Below are 15,084 nucleotides of genomic sequence, written 5' to 3'. Positions count from 1 at the left end.
TAAAATTATGAAGGATTTTATTAATTTTCCCACTTTTTCAGTACATTACTTATCATTAACATCTTCCTTTGAAGAAATATTTTCATCTTTTAATAAAGGAGTATATACAAGTATAGTACTATCTTTTCTCTTCTGTGTTCCTGAGATAATTCCCTGTATCTTTTGTTTCACTTCTTCTATCACCTCTTCCTATAAAATTAATGATATTGTACTAAAGCCAAATACCAATTAATTTTTTAAATTAATACAATTTAACTTATTATTAATAATTCAAATATTTTGAATACATAAATAAATAAATAAATATTTTCCTTACTTGAAGCCCCTTAGGGTGGGAAAAAAATATTTTAGCCTTATAATTTCTTTTTAACGTTTTGTTAATATTATTAATTTTTACATTTAAATCATAATCCATAATATTCTGTTTTATAGTAAATAGCTTAGCAGACTTTATCTTCTGTTCATTTTTATGTGTTTCTGCTACATCGCTTGTAATCTCGCCAATCTTTGAAGAATCTTCAAGTTCATAAACACTTCTACCACTTTTAGATGTATTTGATACATGTATTAACTCAAGATTTCGCCTTTTAGCTAATTTTTCTGCGTCCTCTAATGAAATAACAGAAATAGATTTATCTGTATGTATAAGTGTAATTTTGGGAATCCTTGGAGTCTTTCTTTTCTTTTCCTTCTCATCTGCATCATCCATAAAACTTTTGCTAAAATTTTGAACATACTGATTTACGTTACTATTATTCTTAATTAAAAACAATCTAATTGATTTAAATAGAAATTTGGACATTTCTGACGATATACTTAGCAATATTCCTTACAAATAAGACAGACATAAAGTTATTCAGTACTGAAACAGAATAAAAGATAGAGGTTAAGTTACAATTAACGTACAAAAACAGTTAAATTTAAGTAACATGCTAACTATAGAATAATAAACAAAATAATTCTAACATCTCGTTTATTTTTCAGTTTTATTCATTTATATCGGAGATAATAAAATTAAAGCTTTTTAAGTCATAAAACTGTTAATCTTTTAAATATACAATGCCTACGGTTTTCATTGTGATTGTGATATAGTTATGTGACCATATTGTTTTTTAAATTTTCGAGAATTTTTGTTTCTTTTTAATAAAATTAATTTCATATTTTACTTCATACTTTAATTGTTTTCATATTTTTTAATATATCCAGATTCTATGCATATTAACATTTAAAATTCGTGACAGCTATAACATTAAATTGACCATATATCATTCTAATACAGAGTAGAAACTGTGAATATTAATATATTGCATTTCTTTGTCATAATGTAAAATGAATATACTATCTTCTTTGGTTAAATTAAACAATACCTTATTTACATATATTTATTTACACACATCTGTCATATTATTATGTTCGAGGTTTAATTCTTTATACTTAATAAAGCTTAAATATGTAAGTACATCATTTTATTTTAATTAATATCTATATTTTAATCGTTGTATAATATATAAGTCGAATAGAAATTTTTTATTATATTTTATAAGATTTTATAATGAAAATCACTATCTTGGGGAGATACATAAAGATTCCTGATTTCTTTTTATATAATACAAATTTTCGAAATGGTTCTAAAATGCAAACTGGACAAAACGCATTGCATTGCGAAGTATAAACATGGACGTACTTCAAATGAATGTGGAAAAATAGGAAAAATGAAAAAAAGTTAAAATTAATCTCTAAACCTTAGTTGAATAAATATGGCGATTTCTTAATGGGCTAACATAATAATACAGGAGTGATTAGTTGCTGGTTATCAAACATACAAAATATTTGACATAATATAACGCTGACACGCGTTAACAAAGTATTTGTAATGCGCAAGTCGCACAATAAATATGCAGTTTGTATTATCACTGTGTCCTTGCTGCGTAGATGTGCGATTATCTCAATAAGTAGGACAATTTTGACAGAAAAACTTGGTTAGTCGAAACTGAGGAAGATAGACGAATACTTTATTTTTATGCCAGTTAGTAATATGAGAGATTTCGAAGAGAAAGGATGCGTGAAATCAGGTTTCTGATGAACGTGGAAGTAAATAAAATATAGACCGAAAAAATGAGCTGGTTACGAAGTAGCCCCTTGAGAACTAGTTTCACTAAGCAACGTTCAAGAGATTCTCCGCCAAAAGATGCTGACCCGTCAGCATGCTATGACAGTTTTTGTAAACATTGGCAACAAGCGTACGAAATCATTTTACGCACATCTGTAAGTTCAATTTTTAAAGCATAGCATTTATAGTAAAAAAAAGTAAAGATTCGAAAGTTTTTCAAACGATTTTTGTAACTGTAGTATTTTCCGCTTTTTGATATTATGGTAATAAATTAGAAAGGATTGTAATTAAGTTTTTTATTATATTTGTACAGCCGCCGAAAGGAATATGTAATCAAGATGATGTTCTTGGAGTTGTTAATCATGTAGATCAGATGGTAACTCTTTTAGTTTTAGAATTACGTGATTTTAACTTTTACAATAACTATCGACAATCTACAACAGCAACACACTCTCCTTGTTTGGAGCATTTATTAAGTGAAAACCTCCTTGTTAAACTTTACGATTGGAATAAACATAGTGGAAGGTAGAAGTCCTTTGATTAAAAATGATAAAAATTTGTGTTTTCACATTATTTAATATACAAATAATATTGTATGTTATAATATATGTATTGTATGTTGTATCGTATGTAATTTTGCAGATTTAATAATGCTGTTCGTTTAGAACAATTAAAACTATATGAACTTTTAGTATCACATAGTGGTACTCTTCTCGCCCATGAACCAGTTGCCAGACCATTGTTACGATTACTTGAAGATTGTGCAAATGATATTATGCCATTAGAAGTAGAAGAAAAATTAGTAGTGTTATTAAATCAATTATGTGTTGCTTTGATGCAAAACATGGCATTACTTGACTTATTTTTTCATCCAACAGCAATAGGAAAAAACAAGTTAGTAGAATATTTCAAACATATTTCTACACAACATTATGCGTATATTGCATAATGTATATTTAATGATATACGTTAATTTTTCTAGATTTATTATTTTTACATTACTGATACCATATGTGCACAGAGAAGGTGGAGTAGGACAACAAGCACGTGATTCCATGTTACTCTGTATGTCTCTCTCAAAAAAAAATGATGAAGTTGGCGTCTACATTGCTGATCATTCTAATATATGTCCTGTATGTAATCTTTGTAATAAATTAAATTTATGTAAAAAAAGAAAATAATGACTAATAAGAGATAGTACTAATTGCGACAAGTTTCACATAAACATAATTTATAATTATTATGTATTCATATGCTATATTGTTATGTACCTAAGTACTAATGAAGTTTTTATTTATTTAATAATTAGGTATTAGCTACAGGTTTAAGCGGGCTATATTCATTGTTACCAAGGAAATTAGATATTGAAACAGATGATTGGCATCGGTTAACACCAGATGATGTTAATGATTTACCAGCATTGATGCACTTAATGAATTCTTTAGACTTTTGTAATGCTGTTGCACAAGTTGCACATCCTTTGGTACAAAAACAGTTACTTGAATTTTTATATCATGGCTTTTTGGTACCTGTAATGGGACCAGCTTTGTTACAGGTGAATATAATATACACACATATATATCTTATTATTTATTTAAAATGAAAACATCTGCTTACGTTTTAATTTAGATGAAATGCATCATTCTGCAAATGGCTTATAAACTTATATTAGAAATTTAAATATGTGTATTTATTTTATGATTATAATAGATAATTATTACATACCTTTTTTGTTTATAATACATTGCAATATCTTTCTTACTTTACATGTATGTGTGGTGAAAGAAGGTACTTGCAACTTGTTTATTTGAAAATAGAATATGGTTAGTAAATTGTTATTATTAAACATACATATATACAATACTTCCTCTCTCTTTTTCATAAATTAATTTTTTTTAAATATTGAAATATGCTAATGACATGACTTTTTCCTGGTTTTACTCAATTTTATAATGATTTCAATTATTTCATCTTATTTTAATATCCTGCTTAGTTATTTAAAAACATTAAATGCATAATAATTGGTAATTGGAATTGTACGTAAAGTTTATTAATATTTCCTGTTTAATAGATTCTTATAGGTACATATAGATATGTTATTAAATGCATATAACATTGTCAATGTGGTGATGGTAAATGTAAATATTAATACCTAATACTAATTAAGTATTAATAATAATGCTAATATAAAGTTCGAATCATTTATGTTATGATATGGTTGTTGGTGGCTATCCGGTGACATGTTTATGGTGCTCAGGATTCTGTTGGTTTGACCATAAAACAGCTAGATGCACAAGAACATTGGGTTAGTACAAAACACTGCAGTTAGTGTAGTAAACTTGTTCAATTTTCTTAATATTAGTTTTAATACTTCTAGAAAGTTTTAATACCTTCTTAATATTATGTGATTTTTATTATATAAATAATAATATAATATTAGTGCAGGCTTAAGCTTTTACTGACATTCTATACTTACAAATAGTTACAATAAACATTTAATATATAAAGCTTTTATAAACGACTTATAAACCATATGAATTATATTATAAAGTATACCTAAAACCTTATATTTAATGACTTTACATAAAATACTTGAAATATATCTTATTCATAAAATTTATATTTTTTATACATAAATTTTCCAAATTACAGTGATTAAATTTCTCAAATTTAAATATATTATGCTTTTTATGCTTTTGTTTTCTGTCTTTGTTTCATGTTTTATGCTTTATGCTTTATTTGTTTTCCTAATAAAAATATGTAGTTTGAAACTATTTTAAATTAATATTAGTGTGAGTTTGTTTAACTATTTTTGAAGTTTTTGTGTGTTTTAGATAATGTTTATCTATAAATGCTAATATCCTTCTTTTACCACAAAATAAAATTTGAATATTAAAATCTAGACATATCAAATAGAATTGTAGCAGTTTTATTAATAATTGCTTATTCATGAATTATAAATTCTTAATGACACACACATTTTAAAAAGTTCTTAAAAATTATTAATCGTTAATTGTTTAAAATTATTATTTAATTTTTAGTTAAATTATGATAAAGTATATATATATATATATATATATATATATATATATATATGCAAAATTATAGGTAAGTAATTTTCTAATATTACAGACAACAGTGGATGAATTAGTTGCAGCCACAGCTTATTTTGATTTATTTCTTCGTTCTGTAACTGAACCTGGTCTCTTACGTTCGTTTGTTAGATTTTTACTCGAAGATAATTATGATGAATGCAGAATACTGGATAGCCTTATTCAAAGGATATCTTCTAGGTCACGGGTATATATTTTATTTTTATTACATATTACAAAAGATGACAATGTTAATAACTTTTAGTAAGTATAATAAGTAATAAAAGATCATAAAAATTTTTCAATTCCTTGTTTTAGTTATGTATAGTAACATTGGGACTATTTGAAACTTTGGTTAATTTAAATTGTGAAGACATTATGCTAGAATTATGTCTGGGTGCATTAAGTCCTTGTTCTCATGTAATGCTTTCCCAACGTAGAAGATTAAGAGATATAGATCCTTTTGGACGTGCAGCTGAAAAGTTTTTGTCTTTGACACCAAGTTGTTGCTCGCCATTTGCATCTATAAATTCTCAATTCAATTCTTTACCTAACAATACAACATATGAAAAATATTCAAATGCTACATCTGAATCTTTGAAGTCATTGCCAGCATCTATAAATTATGGCGTCAGATTATCAGACAGCCTTTATGGAAATTATCATGCTTATTTATGTGACGCTCGACAAAAAATAAGAGCTTGCCGAATTGCTTGTTCTACTTGGTCATATCAATACAATGGAGAATTACCAAAAGATAGTACTACAAGCAGTGCGACTACTTTAATAGATGACAATACATTATTAGATCAATCTCAGAAGAAAATTGAAACAAATAAAGCTTTATCATTAGAGATAGCAAAGCAACCAACGGTTTTTAATGAAATTATTGAAACCTCATCAATAGATAACATGCTAGTTAACATATCTTTGCTAGATGGGAAGGATTTAAATACAATAGAGAAAGAGTTAAAAATAGAATCCCTTGTGGCAACAGGTATAGAGTTATCATTAGAAGAACAAGCAAAATTAGATGCAGATATTGCTGAATTGTTAAACGAAGATATTGGAATATCAGATTCTGTTAAAGAAATGTCATTAATAGATAAAAAGGAATTTGATAGCAGTAATGACGATTCAAACACCACCATGAATTCACTTTTATCGTTAGGGGAAAGTAGCGGCTATGAAAGCTTCGCATTTAAAGGTTCATCGCAGTCAACTCCAGATAATGAGCCTAGCGAAGATCGAATAAGCGAACACGACGAAATAGAAATTGAATCAAACAAAGAACAAGGTATATTATCTCTTCATAGCATCATAGAATCAAGTTCAATTGCACCAGAAGAATTAACAGCGAATAAACAAAGTAAAGAAAATTACCGTCAAGATGTATTTAATGGACAACCGAATGTCGGTATATTTTTGGATGTTCTTTTACGAAAACTCGAATGTATGACAAGTAATAATTTATATGTTAATTTACATCTAACTGGTCTTATCAGCAGATTAGCAATATATCCACAGCCTTTGTTACAATCATTTCTCTTAAATCATTCTCTAGTATTTCAACCTAGTATTAGATCACTTTTTCAGGTTTGTAATTATATACATATTTTTATTATGTACATATTCACAAATAGTGTATAAGATTATAAAAAAAACTTCATCTTTCATCAGGTACTTGCATCTTTAAAACATAAAATAGATCAATTTCTTTCACAACACAATAGTATAGATATATTGGTCGAACAAGCACGACTCTTTTTAATTAACCGCGAGGATAAATTAGTAAATGCAAGAAAAAATGCATTAGAAGCTGCTGCTCATTCTGTATCCACTAAAAGAAATTCTTTGAGTGGGGAACCATTTTCAAGAGGTATAATTTTTCTGATTATTCAAATATTATTTATACTTCATTAATATATTTTATTGATGCAATATATAAGTATACATAAATATTATATTATTGCCTATAATTGCCATGCACTCCCGGAAGTGTTCAAACGATGTAGGTATAATAATTGCTTACAAATATAAATAATATATAAATATTATTTCTCTATTATATTCAAACAAATTACGTTTTAGGTGAAAATAAGAGATGGAGTTTAACATCATCTTTTACACAAATGCTTAGAAGATCAAGTGGCAGTTCTGGTCCAAGTAGTTTAAACAATACTGTTAATCAATCAACTGGTATATCTGAAAATCAATTAGAAGCTATTGGACATGGTTCTGGATATCGGTAAATATTTTATTATCACATCATTGATAGATTCACTAGTTAAAATTGTTAAAAAGATATGTTACAAATTTAACTAATATTATACAAACTTTCTTTTATAAAGATTATAATAATACTATAAAATTTTTCATCAATTAGGTATTATACAAAAACGTCCTGGGAATCTCCAAATGAAGTAAGTCCAGTACAAAATGTGGTGTTATGCGCAGTTGTATTAGACGAGTGGCTAAAAGAGTTAGCTGCGATTACACAAGAACATGCCATTATATCTCTTACAAATAATCTGGAGTTTAAAGTTTAATATGTAAGACGACTGAACACACAAATTAAAATTCAGTTAATAATATAGTAACTATTGAAAATATTCTTTCCTTCTTACAGGGTTTTAATAAAGTAATATGTGATATACATATACACACACTGCTAGACTTATACATAATACATCATATTATAGAATTTAAAATGTTTATGTAAAGTTATTGAAGAGAATGTAAAAATATTATACAGAATATTGCTATAAATATGAAAATAATAGTATCTTTTTCATTTTATAAATGTAGATAGGCAAATTAGGGATTAGCTTAAAAAGTTATAGATTTATACATTTTTGTTGAAGTTATCCGTTTTAATCACTAGTTATATGAAAATTGTGTTAAGAGAAAATATATAGAAAGTTTTATTCAAAATAGGCCCTTCGTGAATATTAATTATTAATATTTAAACAAAATCGGCCGAATCTTATTATAAAGACTGACATTTAGAGCAATTTCCTATACAATATACACATATTACATTATTAAACTATTTAATAACTTTTTATTGCATATGCTACAAACCGAATCAATTTATTTGAAATTATATTTAAATATATGTATATTAATCCAAGATCATAAATAGTTAAAAATATTTACATAAACAAAGGAAAGTGCCAAGTTATTATTTTAATACGCTACATAATATAATCAACACTTTGGAAATTGTTCCAAATGTATTTAAAATTTAACAATCAAATTACTGTTATGACAAATTTATTTTAACAACAAGGAAAATATATTTGCATACTTATGAATTTTACATTGACTAACAACACGTAATAATTACATAGCCTGTTTTTATTGTACTTAACTTAATATATAGTTATAAAATCATAATTACTGAGTAATATATATCCACAAATATGATTTGAAAGTTTAGTAGCACAAAATATTATATACATAGAAATTTATATATTTTAAATTATGAATTTTTAAATATTGCTAGATGAAACTGTGCGTAAATTGAACACTAACTGAAATTAACAATTCATCTATCTTGTAATAATTTTATCCTATATTTTAACTTCACTAACGTAATGTTAAATATAAAGTAAAAAGTATTTTATTATGTAGTTTTGTATTAATTAAAATATACAAATATCAAATTTTTTGCAATATTTAAAGTGAAACATTAGTACAATATGTATGTTAATAACTGAAGAACTATTGATACTTGGCAATAATGCGATATTACTGCATGACTATAAAATATTTGCTTACATATAAATAGCATATCAAAATTCAATTATTAAAATACAAAAATTATTCCAGCTCAATTTTTGTTAACAAGCATTAAAATTAGTATTAATATATGAGTGCAATTATTAAAAAATTATGGTAGTTAAGAAACAGTTAAATGACAATGAAATTGCAACATGATCACTGATTAAAATATTATTATATGTGTATTTTATTCATTACTAAAAATTAACATGTTTTTTGATTATTTTAAAATTCATATTTAGTATAAAATATTTACTGCAATGTGATATTAAACTAGATTATTGGAACTTTATTAAAGTATTCTAGTTTTATTTTTGTTTCAAATATTTAAATGAATATTAATTTAATAAAGAATTATTAACAGTTCAAACAAATGTGCTTCAAATGTTTGCATGTAATGCATGGTAGAATAATATTATTTTATATGACGACAAGTAATATCGAATTTGTAGCATTGTAATATTAGTAAATTAATAATTTAACAATTTCTTACATAAGAAATGTTTAAATGCAAATTTCATTATTAGCATACCTTATGTACCTTTATTGAAAACATGCAGTATTTTCGAACAATGTTATATGCTTGCCAACATATTGCAAATAATATAATGTAATATTTTTAATATTTTATCATTTAGTTCATTGTTATGTTTAAATTTGTTAATAAATTTACGTAATAAAGTAGTTTATAATAATCATTCAAGAATTTTCATAATTCAGAATTGCATATATAACTTCAATAGCATAATTTTAAATATTTAAGTTTATAATATTCTTTATCTTTGCATTTTTAATTATGTTGCTAATATTAAAAGTATATTAATAAAAAAAATTATGACAATAATTTAACTATATTTTATAGTTATTTTATAAATAGATAAAATCAATTTGAATTTATATTTTTGCATCTCTGACTTAACTGAAGATGTTATATGTTGTTACAAACAATTTGTTATAATAAATTGTATAATTTACAAGTTTATAGTGGTCACCAAGAAAACTTTCATTTGTTATATATTGATTTTTGCTTAGTAAGATAGATATTACTAATGTCAGAATTTATATGCTATACAAAACTTAATATACATATGTTCAAATTTTGAAAATTTAATATCTTTATTACACAACGACTGTACACTGAAATTGTAATATAAAATAAAATATATATATATTATTGTATTACATAGAAAATGTTTTAATAAAAACTGATACCAAAAGATTAAATATACATATATAAATATATAGTACAATTTCTATGAAACAGACTTCTCATATACATACGTACATACGTATATTTTTAAAACGTTGAAAAGATAAAATGGATATGAAATAATAGATCTTTGAATAATCTATAAAAACAAGAATTTTCGTTTTTAATTATTGTTACTATTATTATCTATTACTAATATTTATTCAATAATGATAAAATGCTCTCATTAAAAATACATAATATAAGAATAAATACATTTTAAAATTAACTTTATTATTTTAAATAATAAATGAATTGTCATACATACATGTATTTAGTGTAAATAAAAATGACTTTGTGTTTTAACTATCTTTTAAATACTTAATCATTATTAGATCGCAAGAAGAATAAGATGAGTAATAAAAATCAATTCATTCAATATTTTATATGGAATTCTTTATAAACAATTTTTAAATTCTTATAAATTTCAACATATATACATATATATATATTGTTGTTGTTGACATAGTTATGTATACAAGTATCCTACTATTTTTTTAGAACAGAGCATCCAAAATTAACAATGTAGTTTACATGTAAGGTAAGGAATTAATCGATATTTTGCTTTACATTGAATATAATACAAAAATACATATAAGTAAATACTTTTGAGTTATAGTTTCTCGGGAAAATATTATTATGAAAATGTTTAACTACTGAGCGATTCTGTTGCGTTCGATTGGAAATGTCCAATCATTGTATCGCTTTGATTAACACTCGCCGATAGATACAGTTTGCGAAAATCGCTGTACCAAAAAGAAGACTAGGCTTAATCCAGAATCACTAGATTGTCGATTTCAAACTTCTTTAATTTTTTCTTCTATTTCAATTTATTACTTCGAAAAGATACATACGGTGCTTGTGATGAAAATCGTCTATATGTACATGTACGTATATTAAAAGTGGAACCTCTGCAGTACTGCCATATAGCGCTAAATAGAATCTGATTGCAACTGTGCTTAATCGACATGATCTCGTACTTTCAGACACATTAATTGTTATCGATGTATATATTCTAATCGTTTATATTTTTGTATAACGAATATTATTTAAATTTCTTAACGCCAGGCCTAAATTAATATAAAAGTGTGTTATATTGAACGCAAATTATGATAATATTAAATTAATATTAATATTAATATTTTGTTACGTTCCATTGTATCTTTTTTAATTTCACTAATTGATCGTAACACATTTCGAGGTATTGAAATTTTTACAAATAATTGTAATATTGAAATTAATTAATCATTGTATTAATATATTAAAACTAATATTAGTTAGTAATTGACATAATTTCTGTTAGAATATATTATTGTATATTTCAGCAGCTTCACATATAATATACTTTGATATAAAAAGTATTCATGCCTTTTTGTTTGGGAAATTATACAACCCATAATATGGAGGAATATGCTGTAGTATCCGACATATCCGTTGTAGATGTTTATGATATTGCATCGGAAATAGGAAAAGAATGTGAAAAACTCATAGATTCATATGGAGTAGACTCTGTGACCAATCTTATGCCAAAAGTAATACATGCATTAGAATTATTGGAAAATCTTGCAACCAAAAATGAACGTGAAAATACTACAGTTCAAGAATTACAAGCAAAGATTTCACAACTAGAAAGTGATAAAATTGAAAAAGCTGAAGATAGGCAAAGATTTGAAAAGGTATTTTATTTTAAAAAATTCATAAATTCCACATATATACAGATGCATATGCATAGGTATTTGATAGATGAATATTTAGAACTTGCTCGTTTTCTTATTTATTCAGAAACATTTATTTATTATATAGGAACTGGAACAAATCGAAGAACATTGGCGTCAAGAATCTCGTGACCTAGTAGAAATGGTTACAAGGTTACAAGAAGAAAATCGACGATTATCAGAGGCTCTGCAAGAATCACGTAGTGATAGTCAGTACAGCAGTAAACAAAGTACTAACAACCTTATTCCTACTAACACGATGCTATAAATGTTCTATTGTATATATGTCTTATTAGTTACATGAATATATTTCCAGCTTTTACAGCTAGTCAAGAAGTTGATATTGCAGTATTGCAGCACTTAAGATCTATGATAGACAAACAAAGAGATCAAATTCGAGGAAGAGACAAAGAGCTGCTGCAAAAAAATACAGAAATAGAAAATGTAAATTGGTACTTATGTTCGTATGTAATTTGTGACTAATATAAATTGTGATTAAGTAATGCTTTTGTAAATGTAATATGTTTGATACTTTATAATTTCCTTAATTATCTGTTCTGCTTTTTTTTTAGATACTAATAATATATATTTTATTGTAAATTATTGTTCCGTTTTATACAGCTGACAGCACAGGTTGAAAAACTCGGAGTTGTCGGTCGAGAATTAAAGCGGAAACAGCGTCAGGCCCAAATGCAAGCACGTGGTTTAGTAGAGGAACGAGCAGACTTCTTAGCCCAATTGCAAGATCAAAATCGTGAATTGATAAATCTTCGTGCCCGCCTTGGTTTAGCAAAAAAAGAAAATGAAGACCTAAGTAAATTACAGGGTTGCCCAGATTTAACAAATAAGGCTATATATGATCTGGATGATCCTGACAGACCAAGGTTTACTACCGCCGAGTTGAAAGAAATTTTACATGAACGAAATGAATTGAAAGCTAGAGTATCAGATTTAGAAGATGAACTAGAATTATATCGACCAAAGCCTGAAACGTACGTTTCACATATATACAATAATAATTTGCCTTGCTCCGTAAATTATAATAAGATTTTTTCAGTACAATTTAATATTACAATATTTAAGAAATTATATTGTCTTTGATATTATTATAGGGTTGAGGATGATAAAGATGCTCCTGTTCAAGGCCCTCTTCCCTATGAACCAGATGATGCACCATGGAAAAAGACATCTGAATCTGGGATTCGTAAATTGTAAGTAACTCATACATGAAAAACTTAAGAATTCTAATTTTTAATAACAATGTCTACTTTCCAGTTTCCGGAAAATTTTCTCAGAGTCTAGCAGTAGTTTTTTAGTTGGTAGTAGCCCACGTCGAAGTCTTTCTAGTTTATCAAAAATGGCTCTCTCTGGAAACAGTACATATGATGAATCTATATAATGGTTTTTCAACGAATAATTTTTAAAATCCTACGAAGATTTATTGAACATAATGTCTTTGTGTTTATTCATAGTATTTTATATTCTAATAATGGTATCTAAATTGGTTTAATGAATTAAAAGTATGTAACTCATTTTTTTTGAGTTATTAATTACAACTATTAAATAACTAAGAAGATTTAATTATATGTGATTAAAAAGAATTAGACAAAAGCACGATTATTCATATATGTGCAACATTGCATTTATCAATTATTAAAATAATCTAAAACGAACTATATTTAAATATATGTTAACAATTGAATTGACGTGCCTCCAAAGTTAAAAATGTTGATAATGATGCATATGGTAGTGTCTTATTATTTCTATTGGTATTATATTTCATATAATATAAGTAACGATATAAAATATAATATTCTAGACAAAGTTATACAATCTCTTTAACTTGTATAAAAATCATGCAGTAGCATTTTTCTTTATTATATATTTATAGTTAACACAAAACAAATGTTTTTAGATACAAAAAGATTCAGTTTTATCTTGTTAGAATATGATAATTTCTTTTGCATTTAATACATAATAGTTACAAGTACATGAAATTCCAAAAGTACTGATATATCTTTATCAATGTAGGCTATCTAACGTTATAATAAATATAAAAATTGTATAATTACATAAAAAATAATTATTGTTTTTTAAAGTATTTATATTTGTATATCTTCGTTTTTTTTCAAAAATATTTATGTCCGAGTATAATTTAAAATATTAAATTAAAATAAGTATTCTTTTAACTAAAATTTGGCTACATATAAACAAGTATATATATTTTTTCTATAGTTTTAGTAAGAATTTGGATATTATAATGTGTTTACATTTTTTATAATTTGTGTGCCATTAAATGTCAGTGTGAAAATAAAGGCAAATATTATACTTATATAGATTGTAAATACTATTTGAAAATCATAAACGTAGATATATTTAATATAATATATATAAAGATATTAATTATATATATATATAAAATTACACAAGAAATAATAATAGTAGTGTTAATGTGAAAATATGCAGTCACGTAAAATGAAGTTCACATTCAACCAATAAAATATATTGATAATAGTCATTCTTGTTAAATTGATATATAAATTAAAATTATAAAAAAGAAATAAAAATATAGTTCTCACTCCCAATTTCAATAATCTCAGGAGAAACCTGTAAAAATATTATTTATAAATATTCTGAGTTTAAAATTTAAAATTTCTACACCAGTATGTATATTGTCATATGAAAATATAATTATTAATTTAATTGTAAAATAACAATTGTTTTTTAATTGAAATTTTTTAAATTGATTAAAAGTTTTTAAAATTTTATATAGGAAAGTTTTATACTTTTCAAATCCTATGACATAAAATAAAAAATTTAATATTTGTTAAATATGTATTTTTAGACCAGTATACATACATGTATTCAATAAAACTGCTTCAATTTAACAACGTCTATAAAATGAAATTAGAAAAAACAAGAATATATTGTAGCTTAAGTTACAAATAGCTATAAAACATATCTGTAACTTAAGTTATGTTTTGAAATAAAGGATATGATATATACATATTTATTTTATAATAAAAATATGTTTCACACGCATGTGCGCGTTTAAAAATAATTTATTACAATTATTATAATTCTAGTCTTGTTACGTATGCCTATTATATATGTAAATGCATTTATCTTGCA

The 15,084-nt window shown here is 25.1% G+C and overlaps 3 protein-coding genes across 17 annotated transcripts; 2 read left to right on the top strand and 1 right to left on the bottom strand.

The window, feature by feature from the left end:
• LOC117163504 (mitochondrial translation initiation factor 3) lies at nt 1–1,262 on the bottom strand. 7 transcript variants are annotated; one of them, XM_076623828.1, is made up of 4 exons: nt 1,068–1,188; nt 817–862; nt 317–719; nt 1–189 (listed from the first exon to the last, which is right to left on the bottom strand). In XM_076623828.1, exons 2-4 carry the CDS (start codon nt 846–848, stop codon nt 46–48), a joined length of 579 nt encoding a protein of 192 aa, XP_076479943.1. In that variant the 5' UTR covers nt 849–862; nt 1,068–1,188; the 3' UTR covers nt 1–45. The 7 variants fall into 7 exon arrangements, with proteins under 7 accessions (XP_076479943.1, XP_076479941.1, XP_076479942.1 ...); XM_076623826.1 differs by having other exon boundaries at nt 938–1,136; XM_076623827.1 differs by having other exon boundaries at nt 967–1,133.
• Nucleotides 1,263–1,571: 309 nt separating this feature from the next.
• On the top strand, nt 1,572–9,775 carry LOC143303520 (FHIP family protein AGAP011705). 5 transcript variants are annotated; one of them, XM_076623810.1, is made up of 13 exons: nt 1,572–2,265; nt 2,424–2,635; nt 2,753–3,004; nt 3,093–3,243; nt 3,420–3,665; nt 4,368–4,415; nt 5,243–5,410; nt 5,521–6,798; nt 6,883–7,081; nt 7,202–7,213; nt 7,294–7,450; nt 7,589–7,754; nt 7,832–9,775. In XM_076623810.1, exons 1-12 carry the CDS (start codon nt 2,116–2,118, stop codon nt 7,749–7,751), a joined length of 3,036 nt encoding a protein of 1,011 aa, XP_076479925.1. In that variant the 5' UTR covers nt 1,572–2,115; the 3' UTR covers nt 7,752–7,754; nt 7,832–9,775. The 5 variants fall into 5 exon arrangements, with proteins under 5 accessions (XP_076479925.1, XP_076479924.1, XP_076479927.1 ...); XM_076623809.1 differs by lacking the exon at nt 7,832–9,775 and having other exon boundaries at nt 7,589–7,798; XM_076623812.1 differs by lacking the exons at nt 4,368–4,415; nt 7,832–9,775 and having other exon boundaries at nt 1,574–2,265; nt 7,589–7,798.
• Nucleotides 9,776–10,908: 1,133 nt separating this feature from the next.
• Rilpl (Rab interacting lysosomal protein like) lies at nt 10,909–13,484 on the top strand. Of its 5 annotated transcripts, none has more exons than XM_076623724.1 (7): nt 10,909–11,124; nt 11,563–11,913; nt 12,041–12,161; nt 12,278–12,396; nt 12,574–12,944; nt 13,065–13,163; nt 13,228–13,484. In XM_076623724.1, exons 2-7 carry the CDS (start codon nt 11,602–11,604, stop codon nt 13,349–13,351), a joined length of 1,146 nt encoding a protein of 381 aa, XP_076479839.1. In that variant the 5' UTR covers nt 10,909–11,124; nt 11,563–11,601; the 3' UTR covers nt 13,352–13,484. The 5 variants fall into 5 exon arrangements, with proteins under 5 accessions (XP_076479839.1, XP_076479838.1, XP_033197522.1 ...); XM_076623723.1 differs by having other exon boundaries at nt 10,911–11,124; nt 11,566–11,913; nt 12,041–12,182; nt 12,269–12,396; XM_033341631.2 differs by having other exon boundaries at nt 10,911–11,124; nt 12,269–12,396.
• Nucleotides 13,485–15,084: the final 1,600 nt, after the last annotated feature.

The sequence above is a fragment of the Bombus vancouverensis genome, chromosome 13, assembly GCF_051014615.1.
Source record: "Bombus vancouverensis nearcticus chromosome 13, iyBomVanc1_principal, whole genome shotgun sequence".
Taxonomy (NCBI): domain Eukaryota; kingdom Metazoa; phylum Arthropoda; class Insecta; order Hymenoptera; family Apidae; genus Bombus; species Bombus vancouverensis.
This window is presented reverse-complemented; position numbering and strand designations above follow the sequence as displayed.